The sequence below is a fragment of the Squalius cephalus genome (genome assembly GCF_949319135.1).
Source record: "Squalius cephalus genome assembly, chromosome: 22".
Lineage (NCBI taxonomy): Eukaryota > Metazoa > Chordata > Actinopteri > Cypriniformes > Leuciscidae > Squalius > Squalius cephalus.
Window position 1 is genome coordinate 11,978,817 of NC_137143.1, and position 27,880 is coordinate 12,006,696.

A 27,880-nucleotide genomic window follows, 5' to 3' on the forward strand; every position below is an offset into this window, starting at 1 on the left:
GCATTTGGGGAAAAAAATTCACCACTAGATGGCACTGTTTCGAAACTTTTCAGGCTTCTTCAGGACATCGTGCTGATGACCCATACCGAGTTTCGTAACGATACGTTCATGCATTGCTAAAATACAGCATTTTAGCACATAATTCAAAATGGCCGACAGCCAAAATGGCTGATCTGGGAAAATTGGATATCAGTCGACTCAGCATGATGCCCTGAATCTAACAAGACCACTTTTATGATTTTTGGACAAACCATTCAGAAGTTATAAGCAAAAACAGCCATTTTTCATATCTCCGGACCAGTAGGTGGCACTGCGCCGAAACGCAGCATGTAGGCTCAGGTCATGCTTGTGATGATATGTGCTTAGTTTGGTCTGAATACGATAAAGCGTTGCGGAGATACAGGCTTGTGTCTGTTTTCGCAAGCGCTACATAAAATTTGTTTGCGCGGTATTCGAGAACGGTTTGACGAATCAACACGAATTGCATAACTTTTTGTCGGCATGGTCTGAAGATGATCTGATTCAATTTTCGTGGAAATTGGAGCAACGGCCTAGGAGGAGTTCGAAAAAGTAGGTTTTTTGAAAAATTCAAAATGGCGGACAAATTATAATGACGGAAAATGACGTCATAGGGTTCAATCGAATCGTCATGAGCTCAGGAATCAGATGAAAACATAATTTTGTTTCTAGCCCTTGTGGTTCAAAAGTTATTAGCATAAACATGACTGCAACTTTGGACAGGTGGTGGCGCTAGAGGGAATGACTTAGACACACCAAAATTGGTGTATTTAATGTTGGGACTGTCCTCTATCAGAATGTCAAACCATTACAACTTTCCCACGATCGGTTCTATGGGCTGCCATAGACTCCCAGTCGGAAGAAGGAAGAATAATAATAATAAATATAGCTGCAAGCAGCAATTACCGGGGCCAAGCAGAATAAGACGACAAGACATGCCAACATTGCTGAAAGTGTCAGATCAACTGCAACAATTAGCAATTAAAGACATTTAAAGAAGATTTTAGGCGAAATGCCTGAAAAATCATATAAACAGTAATTAAAAATATGATTTAATGGATTATCACTTTCGACCAATAGGTGGCGCAGTTACAAAACTGATGTGATGTGGTCAGAGTGAAGTGACAATGACACATACAAAGTTTGGTGTCAATATGTCAAGGCATTGCAGAGATAAAGCCTGAATAATGCTTTTAGCATCATGCCTCAACTTTGCTGCTGCGCTATACGAAAACGGTTTCGTCAATCGACACGAAATCCATAACTTTCAGTCGGCACAGTCTGGAGATGATATGATTCGATTTTGGTGAAAATCGGACAATCGGTGTAGGAGGAGTTCGAAAAAGTAGGTTTTGAATGAAAATAGCATTTTATTTCACAAAACTCTATTGAAGTCAATGGGAATTTCATGTTTTGTTCTATTATAGCGCCACCAAGAGGCTCAGTCCCACAATTTTTTTTACGTGTCCTCAGAGTGAGCCCATACATATGTGTGTCAGTTTTGGTGAAAATATCTCAATTCGCTTCAGAGTTATAGGCATTTATATGAAAAAACACGTAAAAAATGACTGACACATGACTTTGTTTGGAATTTACTACCCCTAAACATCAATATTTTCGCATTTGGGCATTGGCGTATAGCTATCGACCTATGTTTCCAAACTTCTGACGGTGGTTTCGTCTCGATCGGACTAGCGGTTTCGAAGATATAGCCAAATGTTTTTTAAGCGCTAAATCACAACGCTACACAAACCGTAAGGCGAAACCTAGCATGTTTGGTATCATAGGACTCGGCAATGATTCAGGAGTCTAAAAAGATGAGTTTCGTGAAAATAAGTTGACCACACCCAAAGTTATAAGCATTTGAAAAAAAAAAATCACCACTAGGTGGCGCTGTTTCGAAACTTCTCACGCTCCTTCAGGACATCGGGCTGATGACCCATACCAAGTTCCGTAACAATCCGTTCATGTGTTCTTAAAATACAGCATTTTAGCACAAAATTCAAAATGGCCGACAGCCAAAATGGCCGATATGGTAATATTGGATATCAGTGGACTCGGCATGTTACCCTGAATCTAACGAGACCAATTTTATGATTTTTGGACAAACTGTTCAGAAGTTATAAGCAAAAATAGCCATTTTTCATATCTCCGGACCAGTAGGTGGCGCTGCGCCGAAACACAGCATGTAGCCTCAGGTCATGCTTGTGATGACATGTACCAACTTTGGTCTGAATCTGATAAAGCGTTGCGGAGATACGGCTTTACATCTGTTTTCGCAAGCGCTACGTAAAATTTATTCGTGGGTTTATCGAAAACTGTTAAGCGAATCAACTTGAATTCCATAACTTTTTGTCAGCATGGTCTGTAGATGATCTGGTTTAATTTTCGTGCAAATCGGACAAACCGTCTAGGACGAGTTCGAAAAAGTAGCTTTTTAGATAAATTCAAAATGGCGGCCATATTGTTATGACGGAAATGACGTCATAGGGTGCAATCGAATTGGCATGAGCTCAGGAATCAGAGAGAAAAAGAATTTTGTTGATTGGCCTTACGGTTCAAAAGTTATTAGCAAAATAAAAGTGAAACTTTGGACAGGTGGTGGCGCTAGAGGGAATGACTTAGACACACCAAAATTGGTGTATTTAATGTTGGGACTGTCCTCTATCAGAATGTCAAACCAAAACAACTTTCCCGCATTCGGTTCTATGGGCTGCCATAGACTCCCAGTTGGAAGAAGGAAGAATAATAATAAATATAGCTGCAAGCAGCAATTACCGGGGCCAAGCAGAATAAGACGACAAGACATGCCAACATTGCTGAAAGTGTCAGATCAACTGCAACAATTAGCAATTAAAGACATTTAAAGAAGATTTTAGGCGAAATGCCTGAAAAATCATATAAACAGTAATTAAAAATATGATTTAATGGATTATCACTTTCGACCAATAGGTGGCGCAGTTACAAAACTGATGTGATGTGGTCAGAGTGAAGTGACAATGACACATACAAAGTTTGGTGTCAATATGTCAAGGCATTGCAGAGATAAAGCCTGAATAATGCTTTTAGCATCATGCCTCAACTTTGCTGCTGCGCTATACGAAAACGGTTTCGTCAATCGACACGAAATCCATAACTTTCAGTCGGCACAGTCTGGAGATGATATGATTCGATTTTGGTGAAAATCGGACAATCGGTGTAGGAGGAGTTCGAAAAAGTAGGTTTTGAATGAAAATAGCATTTTATTTCACAAAACTCTATTGAAGTCAATGGGAATTTCATGTTTTGTTCTATTATAGCGCCACCAAGAGGCTCAGTCCCACAATTTTTTTTACGTGTCCTCAGAGTGAGCCCATACATATGTGTGTCAGTTTTGGTGAAAATATCTCAATTCGCTTCAGAGTTATAGGCATTTATATGAAAAAACACGTAAAAAATGACTGACACATGACTTTGTTTGGAATTTACTACCCCTAAACATCAATATTTTCGCATTTGGGCATTGGCGTATAGCTATCGACCTATGTTTCCAAACTTCTGACGGTGGTTTCGTCTCGATCGGACTAGCGGTTTCGAAGATATAGCCAAATGTTTTTTAAGCGCTAAATCACAACGCTACACAAACCGTAAGGCGAAACCTAGCATGTTTGGTATCATAGGACTCGGCAATGATTCAGGAGTCTAAAAAGATGAGTTTCGTGAAAATAAGTTGACCACACCCAAAGTTATAAGCATTTGAAAAAAAAAATTCACCACTAGGTGGCGCTGTTTCGAAACTTCTCACGCTCCTTCAGGACATCGGGCTGATGACCCATACCAAGTTCCGTAACAATCCGTTCATGTGTTCTTAAAATACAGCATTTTAGCACAAAATTCAAAATGGCCGACAGCCAAAATGGCCGATATGGTAATATTGGATATCAGTGGACTCGGCATGTTACCCTGAATCTAACGAGACCAATTTTATGATTTTTGGACAAACTGTTCAGAAGTTATAAGCAAAAATAGCCATTTTTCATATCTTCGGACCAGTAGGTGGCGCTGCGCCGAAACACAGCATGTAGCCTCAGGTCATGCTTGTGATGACATGTACCAACTTTGGTCTGAATCTGATAAAGCGTTGCGGAGATACGGCTTTACATCTGTTTTCGCAAGCGCTACGTAAAATTTATTCGTGGGTTTATCGAAAACTGTTAAGCGAATCAACTTGAATTCCATAACTTTTTGTCAGCATGGTCTGTAGATGATCTGGTTTAATTTTCGTGCAAATCGGACAAACCGTCTAGGACGAGTTCGAAAAAGTAGCTTTTTAGATAAATTCAAAATGGCGGCCATATTGTTATGACGGAAATGACGTCATAGGGTGCAATCGAATTGGCATGAGCTCAGGAATCAGAGAGAAAAAGAATTTTGTTGATTGGCCTTACGGTTCAAAAGTTATTAGCAAAATAAAAGTGAAACTTTGGACAGGTGGTGGCGCTAGAGGGAATGACTTAGACACACCAAAATTGGTGTATTTAATGTTGGGACTGTCCTCTATCAGAATGTCAAACCAAAACAACTTTCCCGCATTCGGTTCTATGGGCTGCCATAGACTCCCAGTTGGAAGAAGGAAGAATAATAATAAATATAGCTGCAAGCAGCAATTACCAGGGCCAAGCAGAATAAGACGACAAGACATGCCAACATTGCTGAAAGTGTCAGATCAACTGCAACAATTAGCAATTAAAGACATTTAAAGAAGATTTTAGGCGAAATGCCTGAAAAATCATATAAACAGTAATTAAAAATATGATTTAATGGATTATCACTTTCGACCAATAGGTGGCGCAGTTACAAAACTGATGTGATGTGGTCAGAGTGAAGTGACAATGACACATACAAAGTTTGGTGTCAATATGTCAAGGCATTGCAGAGATAAAGCCTGAATAATGCTTTTAGCATCATGCCTCAACTTTGCTGCTGCGCTATACGAAAACGGTTTCGTCAATCGACACGAAATCCATAACTTTCAGTCGGCACAGTCTGGAGATGATATGATTCGATTTTGGTGAAAATCGGACAATCGGTGTAGGAGGAGTTCGAAAAAGTAGGTTTTGAATGAAAATAGCATTTTATTTCACAAAACTCTATTGAAGTCAATGGGAATTTCATGTTTTGTTCTATTATAGCGCCACCAAGAGGCTCAGTCCCACAATTTTTTTTACGTGTCCTCAGAGTGAGCCCATACATATGTGTGTCAGTTTTGGTGAAAATATCTCAATTCGCTTCAGAGTTATAGGCATTTATATGAAAAAACACGTAAAAAATGACTGACACATGACTTTGTTTGGAATTTACTACCCCTAAACATCAATATTTTCGCATTTGGGCATTGGCGTATAGCTATCGACCTATGTTTCCAAACTTCTGACGGTGGTTTCGTCTCGATCGGACTAGCGGTTTCGAAGATATAGCCAAATGTTTTTTAAGCGCTAAATCACAACGCTACACAAACCGTAAGGCGAAACCTAGCATGTTTGGTATCATAGGACTCGGCAATGATTCAGGAGTCTAAAAAGATGAGTTTCGTGAAAATAAGTTGACCACACCCAAAGTTATAAGCATTTGAAAAAAAAAAATTCACCACTAGGTGGCGCTGTTTCGAAACTTCTCACGCTCCTTCAGGACATCGGGCTGATGACCCATACCAAGTTCCGTAACAATCCGTTCATGTGTTCTTAAAATACAGCATTTTAGCACAAAATTCAAAATGGCCGACAGCCAAAATGGCCGATATGGTAATATTGGATATCAGTGGACTCGGCATGTTACCCTGAATCTAACGAGACCAATTTTATGATTTTTGGACAAACTGTTCAGAAGTTATAAGCAAAAATAGCCATTTTTCATATCTCCGGACCAGTAGGTGGCGCTGCGCCGAAACACAGCATGTAGCCTCAGGTCATGCTTGTGATGACATGTACCAACTTTGGTCTGAATCTGATAAAGCGTTGCGGAGATACGGCTTTACATCTGTTTTCGCAAGCGCTACGTAAAATTTATTCGTGGGTTTATCGAAAACTGTTAAGCGAATCAACTTGAATTCCATAACTTTTTGTCAGCATGGTCTGTAGATGATCTGGTTTAATTTTCGTGCAAATCGGACAAACCGTCTAGGACGAGTTCGAAAAAGTAGCTTTTTAGATAAATTCAAAATGGCGGCCATATTGTTATGACGGAAATGACGTCATAGGGTGCAATCGAATTGGCATGAGCTCAGGAATCAGAGAGAAAAAGAATTTTGTTGATTGGCCTTACGGTTCAAAAGTTATTAGCAAAATAAAAGTGAAACTTTGGACAGGTGGTGGCGCTAGAGGGAATGACTTAGACACACCAAAATTGGTGTATTTAATGTTGGGACTGTCCTCTATCAGAATGTCAAACCAAAACAACTTTCCCGCATTCGGTTCTATGGGCTGCCATAGACTCCCAGTTGGAAGAAGGAAGAATAATAATAATAAGAACGGGAACAGATACAATAGGTGCCTCCGCACCTTCGGTGCTTGGCCCCTAATAAGAACGGGAACAGATACAATAGGTGCCTCCGCACCTTCGGTGCTTGGCCCCTAATAATAATAGGAACGGGAACAGATACAATAGGTGCCTCCGCACTTTCGGTGCTTGGCCCCTAATAATAGGAACGGGAACAGATACAATAGGTGCCTCCGCACCTTCGGTGCTTGGCCCCTAATAAGAACGGGAACAGATACAATAGGTGCCTCCGCACCTTCGGTGCTTGGCCCCTAATAATAAACAGAGCAATTCCAAGAGGGTCCTCACACCATCGGTGCTCGGGCCCTAATAATAATAATTAAAGCTGCAAGCAGCGATGAAAAGGGCCCTCGCACCCCTGCCACCGCCACCCGGCGCCTTTAGGAAATGCCTTAAGATTACACTCACCAAATTTGAAGAGGATCAGATCAAAACTGTAGGAGGAGTATGTTAAAGTACAACATCAGGAAATTACGAAAAATGTCCAAAATCTAGGAGGAAGTTCAAAATAGATCACTTCCTGTTGTGTTTAGGGCTATGCTCCAAGAGACTTTTCTGTAGGTATTGGGTCAATACATGCATGTACCAAATTTCATACCTGTACGTGAAACCAGGAGCCGGGGCAAAATGTGGGGGCAATAATTTACCGAATTTGCCCCCCCCAATTCTGAAAACCATATCACACGTAAATTTTCACCACTTCTGAGGCGTGTGCAAAGTTTCATGATTTTTCGAGCATGTTTTGTATTTGCCACACTTCCTGCTACCAGCAGGTGGCGCTATTGCTATAACCAAATATGAGCATGGTCATGTGTTCAGGACAGGACTCTTATCAAACATGTGAAGTTTGGGACAGATTGGAAATTGTATGGCTGAGTTACTGCAGGCTGTCTGTGGTTGCCTAGCAACATCGGAACTGCATTCAACATTACTATTGAACTTATCTGATCATGCATATATCACCAGAAGGCCGAAATTGGGTGAACGTTTGTCAGGCCGCCGAGGGCACACCCTTCGACGAAAACTCTAGATCTTCGCAATTTAACGTCACAAAGGCCTTAAGATTACACTCACCAAATTTGAAGAGGATCAGATCAAATCTGTAGGAGGAGTTTGTTAAAGTACAACATCAGGAAATTACGAAAAATGCCCAAAATCTAGGAGGAAGTTAAAAATAGCTCACTTCCTGTTGTGTTTAGGGCTATGCTCCAAGAGACTTTTCTGTAGGTATTGGGTCATTACATGTATGTACCAAATTTCATACCTGTACGTGAAACCAGGAGCCGGGGCAAAATGTGGGGGCAATTATTTACCGAATTTGCCCCACAATTCTGAAAACCATATCACACGTAAATTTTCACCACTTCTGAAGCGTGTGCAAAGTTTCATGAGTTTTCGAGCATGTTTAGGCCCTCTAAAAAGCGATTCACTTTGGAGAAGAAGAAGAAGAAGAATAATAAACGGAGCAAAAACAATAGGGTCCTCTCACCATCGGTGCTCGGGCCCTAATAATAATAATAAACAGAGCAATTCCAAGAGGGTCCTCACACCATCGGTGCTCGGGCCCTAATAATAATAATCCTACCGAAAACAATAGGGCCTTCGCCCTTTCAGGGCTTGGGCCCTAAATATAGCTGCGAGCAGCGATTACGGGCCCAAGCCGGTGGCACCGCAACCCTGGGGCCTTTAGTTACCTAAAGGCACCGGGGTGGTGGTACCGCCAGCTTTGGCCCTTCATCGCTGCTCGCAGCTATATGTATATATATATATATAAATATGTAAAAGACAGAAAATATTACTTGACTTATCTTATTCTGATTTTATGATGCACTCAAAATATTCCACAACAAATCCTTCAAATTTAATGTAAAAAAAAAAAACGAAAGTAAGCAGTGTTGGGCTCATGTGACCCTCTCATTAGAATCAAAATGTTTCAACATTTGCCATGTAATTGGATGCTAAACTATTCTTTATTATAGGCTTTGTACTTCACTCGTTTTCCAATGTCGACGAAAAAAATCATCCTCTTCACACGCGCAAAAATGTACTTGGAAACATCACAGTGGAGCGGTGCTTACTGTGAATGTACGAATTGTACTACTGACTATTAAGAGCAGTGTAATTTTTATATGTTAGGTTGACTATTTTATTATTATATTTTATTAAGTCTACAATGAACAGGCTGCGATGTCAAGATTGCAATGCTGGAATGTGTGTGTGTGTGTGTGTTCATGTTTTTCTATCCCGGTGGGGACTTCAACCTGAATGCACACAGACTCATGGGGACTCGCTCGTGTCACACGTCGATTAACCGATGGGAAATAATCCTCACAGTCATATACCTAATACATTTATATTTATATACAATAGGCCTACCTAGTAAAACGTTTTATATACTATTTTGATATCCTTTTGGACACAAGAGGGCAGTATAGCCCTATGTTTGATTTTTTTGTTGAACCAAATACCTGTTTTTAACTTTTTCATACTTCTTGAATTGCAAAAACAGAATAAAATGGGTTTAGTTCTAATATTTGTATAATTTTATATAAAAATAAATGGTGTATAATTAAATTTTTAGAAGATTTTAGATGTTTCCTGCTTCCTTTTTGACATTAATTTAATCCCTCGCCACAGCAAAACCGTTTGAGATATTTATTATCCGTTCACAATTTAGCATATTTAATGTATTTTCATCATGTTGAAAAAATTTGGTGTGAATAAAATAAACCACGTAGCTAAAAAGTCTGAAATATCCAAAAAATCTACATTCAAACCAAAATATCTGACTTCCTTTGGCTTGGAGCTAATGACTGTAAATTAGAAAGTTGTCTGGCTCGATGAGACCAATATATATACTGATTTTTGTAACTGTTGGTAAAACTAACCCCCCCACTTTTGTCAAAAGCATGTTGAAAGTGACACACTTCCTGCTTCCAGTTGGTGGCGCTAAAACTTTGACTCACAATAGTTACATCCATCTGATCGGCCTCTTACCACGAACACACTGCTGAAGTTTCATCAAGATCAGTTAATGTATGCAGAAGTTATAACACTTCGTGTCTCTCTTTTCTCGCCATAAATTCGTTTCCTCGCCACGGCCAAACCGTTTGAGATATCAAAAATCCGTCCGCAATTTAGCATCCTCAGTGTCTTGACTTTATGCACACCGAGTTTGGTGGGGATGGGATGAATTCTCTAGGAGGAGTACTTCACATTCCACAGCAAGCGTTTTCCAAACAACCCATAATAGCCGACTTCCTGTTGGGCTGGCGTGAAACTTGATAGAGGGAAAGTTGTTCGGCCCGATGAGATCTATATGTGTAGCGAGTTTCATATTAATTCATGCAAGCGTGTTTGATATATGGACCAAGTTTTCAGACCCCTTTCAAGGGGGCGCTGTCGAGCCCCCCTGCCACGCCCGTTTCTGAAACTTTTCACATGTCTACTGGATAATAAATGTGATGTGTCTGTCGAGTTTCATGCATTTTCAAGCATGTGAAGAGTCTCAAAAGCATCCAAAAAGAATATTAAAGTTTGATGCGTTGCCACGGCAACAGTATCTAAGATATAAATAATCCTTTCACAGGTCTACATCTGCCGTGTCTCTACATTATACACATAAAGTTTGAAGCAAATCGGGTAAAACTAAGAGGGTGATTTCAAAGCATTTTGAAAGTGACAAACTTCCTGCTGCCAGTTGGTGGCGCTATAACTTTGACTCACAATAGTTACATCCATCTGATCGGCCTTTCACCACGAACACACTGCTCAAGTTTCATCAAGATCAGTTAATGTATGCAGAAGTTATAACACACGTCCTGTGTCCCATTATTCGCCATAAATTCGTTTCCTCGCCACGACCAAACCGTTCGAGATATCAAAAATCCGTTCTCAATTTAGCATCCTCAATGTCTTGACTTCATTCACACCGAGTTTGGTGGTGATCGGATGAATTCCCTAGGAGGAGTATTTCACATTCCATTGTATGCGTTTTCCAAACAACATATAATAACCGACTTCCTGTTGGGCTGGTGTAAAACTTAGAGCACGAAAGTTGTTCGGCCCGATGAGATCTATATGTGTACTGAGTTTCATATTATTACATGCAAGCGTGTTTGATTTATGGACCAAGTTTTCAGACACCATTCCAGGGGGCGCTGTCGAGCCCCCCGCCCGGGTACCAGCTTCAGTACGGCCCTGATGGCCGCGGGTTCTGATGTGACGTTCGCCCTTTCAGGGCTTGGGCCCTAATAATCCTTACGAAAACAATAGGGCCTTCGCCCTTTCAGGGCTTGGGCCCTAATAATCCTAACGAAAACAATAGGGCCTTCGCCCTTTCAGGGCTTGGGCCCTAATAATAAACGGAGCAAAAACAATAGGGTCCTCTCACCATCGGTGCTCGGGCCCTAATTAAAGCTGCAAGCAGCGAAGAAAAGGGCCCTCGCACCCGTGCCGCCGCCACCCGGCGCCTTTAGGAAAACTTGTAATTTGTATTTGCCACACTTCCTGCTACCAGCAGGTGGCGCTATTGCTATAACCAAATATGAGCATGGTCATGTGTTCAGGACAGGACTCTTATCAAACATGTAAAGTTTGGGGCAGATTGGACATCGTATGCCTGAGTTACTGCAGGCTGTCTGTGGTCGCCTAGCAACATCGGAACTGCAAGCAATATTGACAGAGAACTTATCTGATCATGCATATATCACCAAAAGGCCGAAATTGGGTGTACGTTTGTCAGGCCGTCGAGGGCACACCCTTCGACGAAAACTCAAGATCTTCGCAATTTAACGTCGCAAAGGTCTTAAGATTACACTCACCAAATTTGAACAGGATCAGATCAAAACTGTAGGAGGAGTTCATTAAAGTACAACATCAGGAAATGGCAAAAACTGCCCAAAATCTGAGAGGAAGTTCAAAATAGCTGACTTCCTGTTATGTTTAGGGCTATGCTCCAAGAGACTTTTTTGTAGGTATTGGGTCATTACATGTATGTACCAAATTTCATACCTGTATGTGAAACGTAGAGCTGGGGCAAAATGTAGGGGCAATAATTAAGCCATTTTGCCCCACCCAATTTTGAAAACCATATCACAAGTAAATTGTCACCACTTCTGAAGCGTGTGTAAAGTTTCATGATTTTTCGAGCACGTTTTGTATTTGCTACACTTCCTGCTACCAGCAGGTGGCGCTATTGCTATAACCAAATATGAGCATAGTCATGTGTTCAGGAAAGGACTCTTATCAAACATGTGAACTTTGGGGCAGATTGGCCTTATGCCTGGCTCACACTACAGGAGAATCTTTGCAGATTTTCTTCCCTCAAATCTTAAACATGCTCACACTACAAGATTTGAAAATCGCGGCGCACCACATACTACAAAATGTTATTAAGATTATTGTGCCAGAGGAAGCGCCTCACGTGATCTCACGCAGCAGATCTGAAGCGGAAAAGCGTAAACACAATATCTGTCCTTCATACAGTTGCCGTTAGCCTACAGTACATATATTTATAATAATCGTATACTCTATTCGCGCAGCACGTAATCATCACGTTAAACATAACCAACAACAGCAATATGACCAGGTAGTATATAGCCTACACCACATTACATAGAAGCAATGTTATGAATATCCATAAAACACTTGACTATACAACATATTAGATTTAACACCAAGCATCTCTCAAACATTGCATTTTAAAGCAGTCAACATGGGATTGCCATGAGACACACATGCACGCACATACACACGCACAGAGACTTTGAACCTACCGGTACTTTGAGGTAGAGCTTAGATCGGGCACAAAAAAATCAAGCCCGACCCTACCCGAGCCCGTGCACGTTTGAATTGTTTCGTTTAAAGACATTTCAAGCTTTCTTTAGATGTATTTCTCATATCTGTGAGGCATACACTGAGTTTCGGTTAATTAATGATGAGATGCGCTCCAGTTCACGTGCAATGCAAGTGACCGCGCCAGCGCATTTGCTTCTTATTTATTAAATCCAGGCAATTGGTTGATTTAAAAAAATGATATAAATTAAGAAACAATATATACAAAACGAAATTCACTTTAAAGAAAGGCTTTCTACAAAACAAAACTTAATGAAGTGTTCAAAATCATGTCTGACCCACTCTATCTCTCCCGATACATTGCGCATCCTATCTTACTCGTGCTGTTCACTTTTCATAATCAACATAGATGGAAAAAAAAAAACATTATAATATTTTAACAAATATGAAACTAAATACACTTATTTAATGGCTACAACACGTATAGTAGGCCTACAGACTCTCTATTTGTACAAATTGCTGCACATTAATTTAATTCTGAATTTTGCACACATAAGTTAAAAGGCATTTGTTTGTTCATAGTAAAACATTTATCAACATTTATCAAGTTCATAAGCCCTCTAGATCTTTAAGATCTGCAGAGAAAGGGATTGTGCTGTCTGTACCACGCACAAAATACAAGCAACGGGGTGATAGGGCCTTTGCTGTAGTTGCCCCTAAGCTATGGAATATGCTACCACTTTATATTAGGTCTGCTCCAACTTTAGGCTCTTTTAAAAGCCTTTTTAAAATTCACTTATTTCATATGTCCTCTTTAGGTGTAGAGGGATGAGCTCTTGTGCATCTATGTTTTACTATGTGGATTTTATTGTGGTGTTGTTTTATTGTGTTTTATTTTTTTTATTTATTTTTTTTTTAGAATTGCTTGTACAGCACTTTGGTACAACTTATTGTTGTTGGAATAGTGCTTTATAAATAAAGAAAGAAAGAAAGAAAGAAAGAAAGAAAGAAGTTCACGGATAATTGTGCGTGCATTTATTACAGTTTTTCTCGATTGCTTAAACACTATAACCAGGCTTTTGAACTAAAATTTCAAAAACATAACGCCATTTATCAAAAAGCACACCCATTTCACTAAACTATAAACACTATTCCCTGTTTTGACACATGAGTCAGATTTGTTGAACTATCACTGCAAAACTCTACACACAAATCCCTTCATTTCTCATTGCTTAGACCATGTTGTCATTTAGAAAGCACTAGCATTCAAAATTGTTCACTCAAGTCAGCACAGCTTCAGCTCAGTTAGCACACAATTACCCAAGTGGAAACACTAAGAGTCAAAATTTAACACACATCAATCAGAACCTTCAATAGATATATAAAAGGGCCCAAATCAGTTTATTGCGTTTTGGAACAATGGATCCAGAAAGACATGAAGGAAGAAGGATAAGAATGAGGAGAGGAAGGGCAAGGACAAGAAGACAAGCAGTCTCAGATGAAATCGTAGCTCGGCTACGAGTAAGGCCAAATTTGAGTCGCTTTACCAGCGCTTTGAGAACCTTCAGGGAGGTGTGGTGGCAAACAAAATTCTATCACTGAATAAGAGATAAACATTTCCAATAGTCTTTGATGAGGTTTATTTTCTTGCAAGAAAAGGCCAGCAGTCGTACAGTCACACAGAGTGGCTGCAGAGTGTGACAGTGAAGGGAGGGCATCCTTTCTCCTTTATAGTCTTGACTCCCAGAATGTTATCTTTCTAGGCAAATGATGGTATTTCAACCATATGTGGAACATTCTTAGACGTGTCCATAATATTGTATCCTTGAGTGGTCCCTCCTGTTACGTCCCAACACTCTTTACCATTCCAATACAATTCGAATTCCATATTAGAATATGGTTTGTGTGTGCTCTTTTACTGTCATATGTTGGTCACACACATCTTACTGTAAGTAAATATAAAAAAAAATTAGAGGAGAGAGTAAAAAAAAAAAAAAAAAAAAGAGTAAAACAGGAAAAAAAATGTTTTTGTGTGTGTGTGTTTTCTGTGTATGAATAAAAATGTGCCAATGTATACACTGGTTGTGTCTTTTGTGTTCATCATGTGAAAAGGTTTGTGATGGGGGAACCACAAGCAACATAACTTACCAGTTTTGGAAATGTTGTTTTGAATTTATTGCACCAGTGTCTTAGACTATGTTGTAGTGTGTGTTGGATCGCTGATCGATTGCTCCTGTCTGCCTCGCTGCCTGCTGTGAGTGTGTTTGTTTGCTTCGGTGCTGTAAGCTCCGTCTTAGCCTTGTATTTCTTTGTTTTGAACCATCATTTACTACCATTTCTAGTTGTTTATACTACTACATTATACCCAACATCTCAGATTAACCTGACATCGCTAGCTTGTGTTATTAGTACTACTAGCACAAAACGCTAGTAATTCGCTAGCCTGTTAACGCGCCACCCGTGCGCTCAGCTATTTTTATTTATTTATTTTTCTCTCGCACGTCCGCGCCTTTGAGTTCATAAAAAGCTCAGGTGAGTAAGAATCAGTCAACAAACACGGTGAGTAATGTCTTGTCCTGTTATTGTCACCTGCACTTCATGTCACATGTTTAGCATAGCCTTCTCTGTCGGCAATATAGGATTTATATGTGATAAATGTAAGGAGACAGTTAGGTTGACAGAGAAGATTTCAGAATTAGAAACACGCATCCAAACTTTAATTGAGGATAGTAAGAGTGCTAGTGCTTTAGATGTTTTGGATGCGCATAGCATAGTGAACTCTTTACATGAGTCGGTTCCGGCTGAAGTAGAGCCGGTGCAGCCAGGCAAATGGGTGACAGTGAGGGATAGCTCTAGTCGCGGATCTAAAAAACACTCTTGCGTTCCGATTACCATAACAAATCGATTTGCCCCGCTCAGTGAAACACCCACTGAGAATGATTGTGCCCTAGTTATTGGCGATTCTATTACACGGAACGTGAAAATAGAGACACCAGCCACCATAGTCACATGTTTGCCGGGAGCCAGAGCGCCTGACATCAAAGCAAATTTAAAAGTGCTGGCTAATGCTAATCGTAAATTCTCTAAGATCATTATTCATGTCGGCACTAATGATGTTCGACTCCGCCAGTCGGAGATCACCAAAATTAATATTAAAGAGGGTGTGTGAACTTGCAAGTACGATGTCAAGGACTGTAATTTGCTCTGGCCCCCTTCCTGTTCGCAGGAGTGATGAGATAGTTAGTAGATTGTGTTCGCTTAACGGTTGGTTGTCTAAGTGGTGTCCGCTTAATAATATAGAATTCATAGACAATTGGAAAAGTTTTTGGGGCAAACCTGACCTGTTGAAAAGAGATGGTATTCATCCCTCCTGGGATGGTGCTGCTCTTCTCTCTAGTAATATGGCTCATAGTCTTAGAGCTCAAACATGACAATCTGGGGCTCAGGTCAGGAAGCAGACAGACTGGCTTAACCGACCGTCTGCTAGCGGCCTCGTGTCACCAAGGTCAGATAAATCCCATCACATAGAGCCTCTTTCACCTAGCTATCATCATATAGAGACTGTGTCTGTTCCCCGGACTTGGAAATCCAAAAAACGTTTAAACCCATCTAAGGTTAAAAATTTAATTGATGTTCAACAAATAAAAAACAGCTTTAATACAGATGAGCAAATGCTAAAGCTTGGGTTGCTGAATATTCGATCGCTTACTTCAAAAGCACTCGTTGTTAATGATATGATTTCAGATAATAACCTAGATGTGCTGTGTTTGACAGAAACCTGGCTAAAACCAAACGATTACATTACTTTAAATGAATCAACCCCGCAAAATTACTGTTATAAACATGAGCCTCGTCTGAAACGCAAAGGGGGTGGTGTTGCTGTAATTTATAGTAATAGTTTCAAAACCACTAAGAAATCAAGTTTTAAATATAATTCTTTTGAAGCATTGGTGCTTAATGTAAAAATATATAGTATAAATGATAAATCACGTTTGAGATTTGTGCTGGCTACTGTATACAGGCCACCAGGGCACCATACAGACTTTATCAAAGAATTTGCGGACTTTCTATCAGAATTAATATTGACTGCAGATAAAGTACTAATTGTTGGTGATTTTAATATACACATCAATAATGAAAAAGATGCATTGGGATTGGCATTTAAAGACATTGTAAATTCAATTGGAGTTAGACAACACGTGTCAGGACCTACTCATCGTCGTAATCATACTCTAGATCTAATATTATCACACGGAATATATGTTGATGACGTTGAAATTCTGCAGCAGAGCGATGACATCTCAGATCATTACCTAGTCTCGTGTAATTTGCATTTAGCCAAGGCTGCAAAGCCGACTCTGTGTTTCAAATATGTGAGACCTATCACTTCTGCCACTAAAGATTGCTTTATTAATAATCTTCCTGATCAGTTTCATCATCTCAGCATCCCGGATAGCTTAGAAGAACTAGATATTACAACAGAAACGTTTAACTCTCTCTTTTCCAGCACTTTAGACACAGTTGCTCCGTTGCGCTTAAAGAAGATTAAAGAAAATAGTCCAACGCCGTGGTACAACGAGCACACTCAGGCCCTTAAGAGAGCAGCCAGAAAAATGGAGCGCAACTGGAAGAAAACAAAACTAGAGGTATTTCGCATTTCATGGAAGGAGAGCTCAATTACTTACAGAGAGGCTTTAAAAGCTGCTAGATCTGCTTATTTTTCAACCCTATTAGAAGAAAATAAACATAATCCTAGGTATTTATTTGAAACGGTGGCTAAACTAACGAAAAATAAAGCTTCAAGCCCAGAAGTTTCCAAGCAACACAGCAGTAATGATTTTATGAACTTCTTCACTTATAAGATTGATAATATCAGGGACAAAATTATAACTATGCAACCGTCTACTACAGTATCGCATCAGGCAGTGCATTGTAGTCTCCCTGAGGAAAAATTTGATTCATTCGTTGCTATAGGAGAGGAAGAATTTACTAAACTCATTAAATCATCTAAATCGACAACATGTATGTTAGACCCTATACCAACTAAGCTACTGAAAGAGATGCTTCCAGAGGTCATAGATCCTCTTCTTAATATCATTAATTCATCTTTGTCTCTAGGATACGTATCAAAAAACTTTAAGATGGCTATGATTAAACCGCTTGTTAAAAAAACGCAACTTGATCCTACAGAATTAGTCAATTACAGGCCGATCTCGAATCTACCTTTTCTGTCAAAGATATTAGAAAAGGCAGTATCCTCACAACTGTGTTCCTTTATTGAAAGGAACCAATAAAGCTATAACTATAAGGCGTTGTCGGGAAAATTCGTTTCGCGTTCCTACCCCAAAGCAACAAAATAAAATAAAATTCTTTATCAAAATTTATAAGGAAAGACAAGTACTTTGTTTAGGCTTGGCTTGTAGGGAATTCCAAACCTGCGTATATTTAAACGCACATAACTATAGAACCCATTCTAAATGCGCATGTGAACGCCATCAGTGTTTCTCACAGGTTCGCGTTTAAAGTCTGTGTAGAGGGAATGGTGTCGTCTTAGCAGCCCCTAATTTAATAACAAATGATCGTTGCGACGGAAGCAAATCAATCAAAACTAACTTTAGATGGAAAATAACTTAACTCTGCTATAAAGCCAAAACAATCTCTGTTACCTTAAATTATACGCTTATCTCTGTAAAGCTGCTTTGAAACAATCTACATTGTTAAAAGCGCTATATAAATGAAGATGACTTGACTTGACTTGACGTGTGATTTTGAGGGCTTGTGTGTCCTGTCTGAGGGCAAAGTTTGGTTTTTCAGCAAGAGTGAATGGTTTTGAGTGTAGAGCTTAATTTTGACCTGAAAATAGGATGTTTGGGGAATTGGGTGAGACATTATGGATTTGTGTTTATAGTTTTGAGAATACGAGGCATAGTTTCAAGAAATGTGTTTAAGCAATCGAGAAAAACTGTAATTATTATCTTAATGAATAATGCAACAACGACGAAGCATGTAAACTGCGTTGTTTGTTTCTTCAGAATGGAATGGATCGCAAATGGATCCTTTATATTTTTAATGTTTTAATGATAAAGAATGCAACACAAAATTAGCAACTATGATGATAATATAAAATTAAAAGTCACTCAAAACTACCTCAAGGGAAATTCCTTCACCACAAAAGCCCTACTTGTTTCTTGGCTATTTTGACAGCACTGACGTAATCACAGTCTTGCTCATCCCGATTTAAAATCTTAAATATCAAACATGTTTGTGAGCCCGATTTGTGTGAGAGCAGATCGGGAGGTTCAAGATTCGACCTATGAACGCCTCATATTACCAGATAATCTGCCCCGAACATCGGAACCGATCAAGGTCCTCGACAAGATTTTTTCTCAGATTCTCGGGAGGGGTAAATCGGGCATAAATCGGCCTAAAACTCCTGTAGTGTGAGCCAGGCATAAGTTACTGCAGGCTATCTGTGGTTGCCTAGCAACATCGGAGCTGCAAGCAACATTAATATTGAACTTATCTGATCATGCATATATCACCAAAAGGCCGAAATTGGGTGTACGTTTGTCAGGCCGCCGAGGGCACACCCTTCAACGAAAACTCAGGATCTTCGCAATTTAACGTTGCAAAGGTCTTAAGATTACACTCACCAAATTTGAAAAGGATCAGATCAAAACTGTAGGAGGAGTTCGTTAAAGTACAACATCAGGAAATGGCAAAAACTGCCCAAAATCTGAGAGGAAGTTCAAAATAGCTGACTTCCTATTGTGTTTAGGGCTACGCTCCAAGATACTTTTTTGTAGGTATTGGGTCATTACATGTATGTACCAAATTTCATACCTGTACGTGAAACGTAGAGCTGGGGCAAAATGTAGGGGCAATAATTGAGCCATTTTGCCCCACACAATTCTGAAACGCATATCACACATAAATTTTCACCACTTCTGAAGCGTGTGCAAAGTTTCATGAGTTTTCGAGCATGTTTAGGCCCTCTAAAAAGCGATTCACTTTGGAGAAGAAGAAGAAGAAGAAGAAGAAGAAGAAGAAAAAGAAGAAGAAGAAGAAGAAGAAGAAGAAGAAGAAGAAGAAGAAACGGAGCAAAAACAATAGGGTCCTCTCACCATCGGTGCTCCTGCCCTAATAATAAATGGAGCAAAAACAATAGGGTCCTCTCACCATCGGTGCTCGGGCCCTAATAATAATAAATGGAGCAAAAACAATAGGGTCCTCTTACCATCGGTGCTCGGGCCCTAATAAACAGAGCAAAAACAATACGGTCCTCTCACCATCGGTGCTCGGGCCCTAATAATAATAATATAGCCCTTAAAATTCGCCCTTTCATGGCTTGGGCCCAAATAATAATGCTTAGGAAAACAATAGGGCCTTCGTCCTTTCAGGGCTTGGGCCCTAATAATAATAATCTTCAGGAAAACAATAGGGCTCTGTGCCCTTTCAGGGCTTGGGCCCTAATAATAATCCTAAAGAAAACAATAGGGCCTTCGCGCTTTCAGGGCATGGGCCCTAATAATCCTTAGGAAAACAATAGGGCCTTCGCCCATAATCCTTAGGAAAGCAATAGGGCCTTAGCTCTTTCGGGGTTTGGGGCCTAATAATCCTAAAGAAAACAATAGGGCTCTGTGCCCTTTCAGGGCTTGGGCCCTAATAATAATCCTTAAAAAACAATAGGGCTTCGCCCTTTCAGGGCTTGGGCCCTAATAATAATCCTTAGGAAAACAATAGGGCCTTAGCTCTTTCAGGGTTTGGGCCCTAATAATCCCTAAGAAAACAATAGGGCCTTCGCCCTTTCTTGGGCCCTAATAACAAATAATCCTAAGGAAAACAATAGGACCTTTACCCTTTCAGGGCTCGGGCCCTAATAATAATAATCCTCAGGAAAACAATAGGGCCTTCGTCCTTTCAGGGCTTGGGCCCTAACAAGACTCAAACTGAACATAACAGAATACACACGTTACAGTTGTAAACATATTATTTTATTATTTATTATTAAATATTTAATTAGTTAATTAAAAATGTATATAACTTTCATCTGCCAAATCAAAGTCATCTGGTGCTACTAACAAAGTCATGTAGTGCAACCAATATAAAAAAATAAAAAAACACAAGCCAGAAAAGGTCAATATGTATGGAAGCTTGATATATATATTAATTAATTAATAATTACTGATAAAAATATTTTTGACCTTGAAAAATATATTTAATGATTATGATGTATACTCTGTATGCAAGGTGCAAGTCACTTACATTTTCTTAATGGTATAAAAGTTTTTTTTAATTATATAAGACCAATGTCAATACAAAGAGGACATTTCTAAGAATTCGGCACATGTGTGTAGATTCGATTTTTAAAAGATTTTCTTTCTTTCTTTCTTTTTCATTGAACACTAAAACATAGCAGGGCAGCGACGACTGACCTTTAATTTGCGCCGAGCATTAAATTCCTGTAGTTTTCTTTGTGTTGTGTCCATGTGGGAGAATCGTGCTGCTTTTCCAAGCACCCATGGGTGTTCCAGAGCCTGTTTCACCGTGAGACGTTTATGAGGGTCCAGCACAATGAGCTTACTTACCTACAGACAACATAAAAAAGATAACCAACAGCTAATAATGAATAAACAAAAAGAGCTTATTAGAGCAAATTATTAAGAGCAAATTAGCATCTGAGTCTGCCTTTGATATTTTGACACTCTTCTCTCCCATCTCATTTGAAATCATTCTGCAGTGCATGAAAATCATCAGCATTACAAACAGGACAATAATGATATGTTAGCATGCATTACTCACCAGATCCTTTGCATTGAGAGAGACTTCATCCCACCAGGGGGAGACAAACTCATAATCACAATTCAGAATGCGACTGTACATGTACTGGTCCCCCCTTGGATCAAAAAATGGTTCAAACCCACACAGCCTGAGGGTGGAGACAGACAGAACAGAAGCAGATGGCAGAGAAATCACAATTTACAATTTGGACAATGAACTGCATGGGGAAACACACTAATTATATGCACAATGTCCCTAAGGATATATATATATATATATATATATATATATATATATATATATATATATATATATATATATATATATTCAGTGGCAGTCTTCACACACACGTCAGTTTGGGTCAGTAAGATTTCTTGTTTTTAAAAGAAGCTCACCAAGGCTGTATTTATTTGATCAAAAAAAGTAAAAACTGTAATATGGTGACATTTTTATAATAATTAAAAACAAATGTTTTCCATTTTAGTAATGTAATTCATAATGTAATTAATTTCTGTGATGCAAAGTTGAATTTTCAGCAGCCATTACTTCAGAGTCACATTATCCTCGAGAAATTATTGTAATATGCTGATATTAAATGAAAATGTAATATCAGTTGGTGGAAATATTATCATTAACATTATTATTATCAAAGTTGAAAACAGCTGTGCTGCTTAATAGTAAAAATGACTGACTCAGTAGAGTAGTTGAATCCATATGTGGTGTTTTATTAAGCACAGTAACACCAACAAAGTATGATCCAAGACAGGAAGCATGGTCAACAAACGTACACAGGGTCGGTAACAGTAGCGGCAGTCCAAACAGCAAACTAATCCAAGTCCATAATCCAAAAACTGTGGTCAAGAACAGGCAGAGAAACATTAACGAGGCAAACAAACAAGGTATCAGAAACGCTTGGCAAAGACAGGGTAAACTGGCAATACTTCTTGCAACATGATGCACACACAACATGGTTTATAACAGGTAGGAACAGGAAGTGATGCAAGAAGAACCAGCAGTGCTCAGGACTCAGGAGATGGCTCCCTCTGGCGGTTGATTGAATGGATGGCGGATGCAGATGTTACATTCAAAATTTTGTAGAAACCGTGATTTTTTCCGAACTCTTAGTAAAGTTCAGAAGAAATTTGAAATATGAATAATGTATAACATTACAATTGTCTTTATTATCACTTTTGACAACTTGATGCATCTTTGCTATCAAAAGTATTAAATTCTTTTTAAAAAAACACATACTAACTCCACAGTATATATCCCTGTTCCTTTTCAAGGGAACTTCTATGCTGCGTCAGCTGCTGACGCTATGTACAAAGACGCCATACAATGGCCAACACAGTGCAAAGGTGATGCTCGGCACAGATGCCGAAAGGTGTGCCCCAGCATATAAGGAGGGTGCATGAGAACACATCATCAGCATCTTTGTATTCAGGAAGCCACAGTGTGTGAAGAAAGGATAGAAGGTGAGCAGAATAATGGTGTGTAGACAATTCAGATGCTGTGTTTCTCTGTACCCATGTTTCTTACTGCCTGGGGATGGTCATGAGCTGTGTAATTGTCTGGAAGCGGAGCATCCACAATCAGCCCTCAAGGGGTATGGATGCATTAATCCGCTCCCGACAGACTCTCTTTAAGAGAGAAGAAAGTCAAGCTGCTGAGCCCCAGGGCTCTAGCTCCGCACTTGCTGAGGCAGCGCACAGGCTACGATTGTGGGAATCTCAGACGGATCTGGTAGAGGAGCATGAGAGAGTTTCCCTCACCTCTCCCGCCGGCTCCATCATCTTTGTGCCACAAGTGAAAGCCCACTCAGCGGTTTCTTTCATGGTAAGCGAGGACTTGTTGCTCATCTATGACTCTGATATAATAGAAGTATTGTCAGTAGAAACTGATGTATTTAATAGATGTTTCCTGCTCGACGCAGCAAACCGTGGAATACGATGAGCTAGTGAAACTTATGACTCATGCCACAGCCAGACATTCCCTTTCTCCCAGGCCTGCACACTGAGGTGTCAGGTGCGTGGAGACATCCATACTCTGCCCACGTGGTCCATTCGACTTTGAGTTATTCAAATGTCGGGGGTCTGAGGGAGCAGGGTTATGGGTGGATGCCTCGGATGGAAAGGAATTTAGTGAATTACCTTTTCCCGGGGATATCCTTATCACTGAATGCTCCCGTTTTGACTTCTAAACCATGTAAGATGACATCGAGGTTGGTGGGCAGAGCATATGCAGCAGCTGGGTAGACTGGTGGAGCTCATCACACTATGGCAGTACTGAGGCAGTCTCTGAACTGCATATAGCCTCAGATGTTGGCAATGGAGAGACATCTCTGGCTTAATTTGACAGAGATCAAGGAGTCTTGATTCCTAAAATATTTCGTCTTGATTCCTAAAATATAAAGCTGTCCTCCTTGTTGTCCCTGTCTCGGCACTACCGTTGAGAAGGTGGTGGACAGGTTGAGAGAGACGAGATTGCAATCAGCTGTGTCTTGCCAGGTTTATATATATATATATATATATATATATATATATATATATATATATGCTATGTATATATACATACTATACAGTATAGTATGTTACTATAAAATGCATTATACTACTTTTAACATACTGTGGTGTAAAACTGCTCAAATTCTTCAGACCTTACCAAAAATAGGTGTGACTGATAAGGCTTTAAGAGCTCCCTACATAGAAACATATTTACTCAATCTCTTTGAGACACTTCAGCCTTAAAGCTATAGTAGGTAATGTTGGAGAGCTAGCAAGATTTGAAAGCTGCACCTCTTCTAAGCTCCACCCCCTCCCGTCAGTACTCTGTCCAAAGCTACGCCCCCACAAACATGAACGCGCATCCACAGTCGGAGTCAGCTGCAGGTCACAGGAAAGCCGAGTATTTTTGTCATGTTGGAATAAATATTTTGAAATGATAAATGCCTTCCCTTTACCATTTCAGCATAAACAAGCTATTACTTTTCTTACCTCCTTACATGCTAAATGAATAATGACAATGAATGTGGTATAACACTTTTTGTTTTATTTAAAAAAAAAAAACGAACAAGAGAGACCTAAGAGAAATACTTTTTTACACAAGTATATGTACTTTCGCTGCTTTTGATTGTCATAAACAATCTGTATTTACATATAATAAATAAGAAATATATATATATATATATATATATATATATATATATATATATATATATATATATATATATATATAAATAAGAAAAGGAGTGTCCAGGGATGACTGACAGGTCAGGCTTTGCATGAGGCGTCGTCTGCTGTGGTGATCTACTCCTTTGGCAATGATTTACCTTTAGGAAGAATATCACAATTACACATCTGACAATAATTACTGCATCTCAAAGACACACAATGAATGACAACACAACTTTGTTTCCATTTCACACAGTAACGAACATTTCTTCTCGTAGCTAACAAAACACATAACAGTTATGCCACATCACCACAGTTGTCCCGTTTATAAGCAATATATTAACGTAATTTTATCACAATTATAATGCAGACACTTGCGACTATGGCTGTGCAATATGTTCAAAATGTCATGTCCTAAAAGTCAGATAAGCAGACCTGTAACGCAACTGGCTTACACCGACAGAGAAGCTAATGTTAGCATTGGGCTAATACTAGCTACAAAAGTAGCTACGTTGCCTAACGTAACATATATCATGGAAATAACAAATCCCCCCGAAGCAAAACAAATAATTACCTGTTCAGCAGAAAGAACGCAACCTCGGCATCGCTTTTCAGCTCCCTCAGTTGTCTCCACCGTTCAAATGCTGCAATGTTGACGCGAGTTTGTCCTCTGGCTTTATCCAGTGCCTGTTTCGTTGCAGCCTTTTCTGCCTCCGATTTTCTTTTTTTAGGCTTTTTATCAGGGCGAGCAGTTACCAGCAAAGCTGGCATTGGTAGATTTTGCTGCATTTTCTCTTCCATTGTGCCGCAAACTCCTGCTTACTCGGTTGTAGTGAGCTGAATGTTTCCGGGAACGGTGACATGTGATGAGTGCACGCAGGGCAGCGCGCGCAGTGGGGCTCGGGCACGAGACATGAAGGCATCTGATTGGTTCTTTACATTCGCACCGAATGGCAGTGATTGGTCAGAGTTTTTACTCTCCTGCAGCTGCTACAGAGGTCTGATTTTTTTCATTCCTTTTTCTGAACACATAATGTATTGACTACTCTCAGGATGGAAGGACCATTTCACCCAGTATAAAAAAAGTGTTTCTGAACAGGATTACCTACCCTAGCTTTAAGCTTACATGAACAATTTCTTAGTTAAAGCATTTACTTCATCTTCAAACACTAGAGAATAATGACAAATATTATCTGCACCGCTTACTGAAAGAAAGAACGTGCTATCAGTATGTTTTGGGAAAGTTTCCTGTTTAGAGCAAGAGCTTGACCAACTCCAACCTTGAAGAAGCTGTTTATGTGCACTAGTATTCTTTGTTACATGTCCTGTATAGGTGAGGTGGACCCTTGGGAGATTGACTGACTTGTTTTCCTCAACATGCTGGCGCCTAAAACACAGTTCTGTGACCTTGGAGGGTCACTCTCTGCCTAAAACCTGGGTCTGGGTGTCATCCGTGTGATCGATGAAGATATGCTTCTGTCTATCAGTCCATTTGAGGAAAGTTTATCTATTTCCTAGCCAATCAGAGTCATTCAACCCTGAAGTAATGACGGAGTCGTGACCTTAAAAAGTATAATTGCCGTGAAATGTGAATGTACAGCAGAACAGCCTATGAACTCCTTGAGAGTGTTGAAGCTGACTCCTGCTGATGAAACTGCAAACTATCTACAGTAAAATTTTCTTCAAAAAGGAACTTGCTCTTCTAGTCAAGTCAAGTCAAGTCATCTTCATTTATATAGCACTTTTAACAATGTAGATTGTTCCAAAGCAGCTTTACAGTGATAATAGGAAATTAAAGTAACAGAGATTGTTTTGGCTTTATAGCAGCCCTAGAATGAAGTTATTGTCTAGCTAAAGTTAGTTTTGATTGATTCACTTCTGTCGCAACGCTCATTAGTTATTAACTTAGGGGCCGCTAACACGACACCGTTTTAACAGAAAACTCTTAAGTTCTTTCTGCGCAAACTTAAAAAAACGTGAACCTGTGAGAACGCTGATGGCGTGCACATGCGTATTACGAGTTCAGTCTATAGGTATGCGCATTTGAATATATCTGTGCAGGCATGCATTGTGCAGGCGTGTAGTCATTCCCTATAAACCAACCCTCAACAAACTACTTGTCTGGCCTTAAAATATGTAATACAGAATTTTTATCGCTTCCGCGTAGCCACGCAAACCGGAATTATCCCGACAGCGCTTTATTTGTAGAGAGGTAAAGGGAAGGGAGGGAGGCCTTCACAGGGGAGAGACTAGTTGACACTTCAGGACTGCGTTGTCGTCGCGTCGGGTCCTTCATCAGATCTGGATACGGCCTGGATCCGGCGGAATGCTTCCCGGACAATGTTAGGAAGACTGTTCCAAAGTTTTGGTGCTAAATAGGAAAAGGATCTTCTGCCAGCAGTCGATTTTGATATTCTAGGTATTATCAACTGGCTGGAATTTTGAGATCGCAATAGATGTGAAGGACTATAATGCGTTAAGAGTTCGCTCAAGTACTGCGGAGCTAAACCATTTAGTGCTTTGTAAGTAATCAGCAATATTTGAAAACTGATGCGATGTTTAATAGGGAGCCAATGCAGTTTTGACAGAACTGGGCTAATATGGTCATACTTCCTGGTTCTGGTAAGAACTCGAGCTGCTGCGTTTTGGACCAGCTGTAATTTGTTTATTAAGCATGCAGGGCAACCACCCATAAGAGCATTACAATAATCTAGCCTTGCTGTCATGAACGCATAAACTAATTGTTCCGCATTTGTCAATGAGAGCATATGACGTAATTTAGATATATTTTTAAGATGGAAAAATTCGGTTTTACAGATACTACACACGTGACTTTCAAATTAAAGATTGGTATCAAAAAGCACACCCAGGTCAAGTTGCGTTTTTTAACAAGCGGTTTAATCATAGCCAGCTTAAAAGTTTTTGGTATGTATCCTAATGACAAAGATGAATTAATGATATTAAGAAGGGATCTATGACCTCTGGAAGCATCTCTTTCAGTAGCTTAGTTGGTATAGGGTATAACATACATGTTGTCGATTTAGATGATTTAACGAGTTTAGAGAATTCTTCCTCTTCTATAGCAATGAATGAATCAAATCAAATTTTTCCTTAGGGAGACTACAATCCACTCCCTGATGCGATACTGTAGTAGATGGTTGCATAGTTATAATTTTCTCCCTGATATTATTCTCCCTGATATATTATCTTATAAGTGAAGAAGTTCATAAAGTCATTACTGCTGTGCTGATTGGAAACTTCTGGGCTTGAAGCTTTATTTTTCATTAGTTTAGCCACTGTTTCAAATAAATACCTAGGGTTTTGTTTATTTTCTTCTAATAGGGTTGAAAAACAAGCAGATCTAGCAGCTTTTAAGGCCTCTCTGTATGCAATCGAGCTCTCCTTCCATGAAATGCGAAATACCTCTAGTTTTGTTTTCTTCCAGTTGCGCTCCATTTTTCTGGCTGCTCTCTTAAGGGCCTGAGTGTGCTCGTTGTACCACGGTGTTGGACTATTTTCTTTAATCTTCTTTAACCCCCTGGGGTCGGCAATCACTTTTTTCTTATCAGTGCAAAAGAGAC

At 39.6% G+C, this 27,880-nt stretch overlaps 1 protein-coding gene across 1 annotated transcript in view; it reads right to left on the reverse strand.

Annotated features, from left to right (window-relative positions):
- LOC307150354 (calcium/calmodulin-dependent protein kinase type IV) overlaps window positions 1–27,880 on the reverse strand; it is a 265,657-nt gene that overhangs the window by 99,586 nt on the left and 138,191 nt on the right. Inside the window, exons 9-10 of the mRNA XM_079857518.1 lie at window positions 21,151–21,277; window positions 20,784–20,936 (exon numbers count right to left, since the gene is read on the reverse strand). Of these exons, the coding sequence (XP_079713644.1) occupies window positions 20,784–20,936; window positions 21,151–21,277 (280 nt within the window). The remainder of the gene's footprint in view (window positions 1–20,783; window positions 20,937–21,150; window positions 21,278–27,880) is intronic.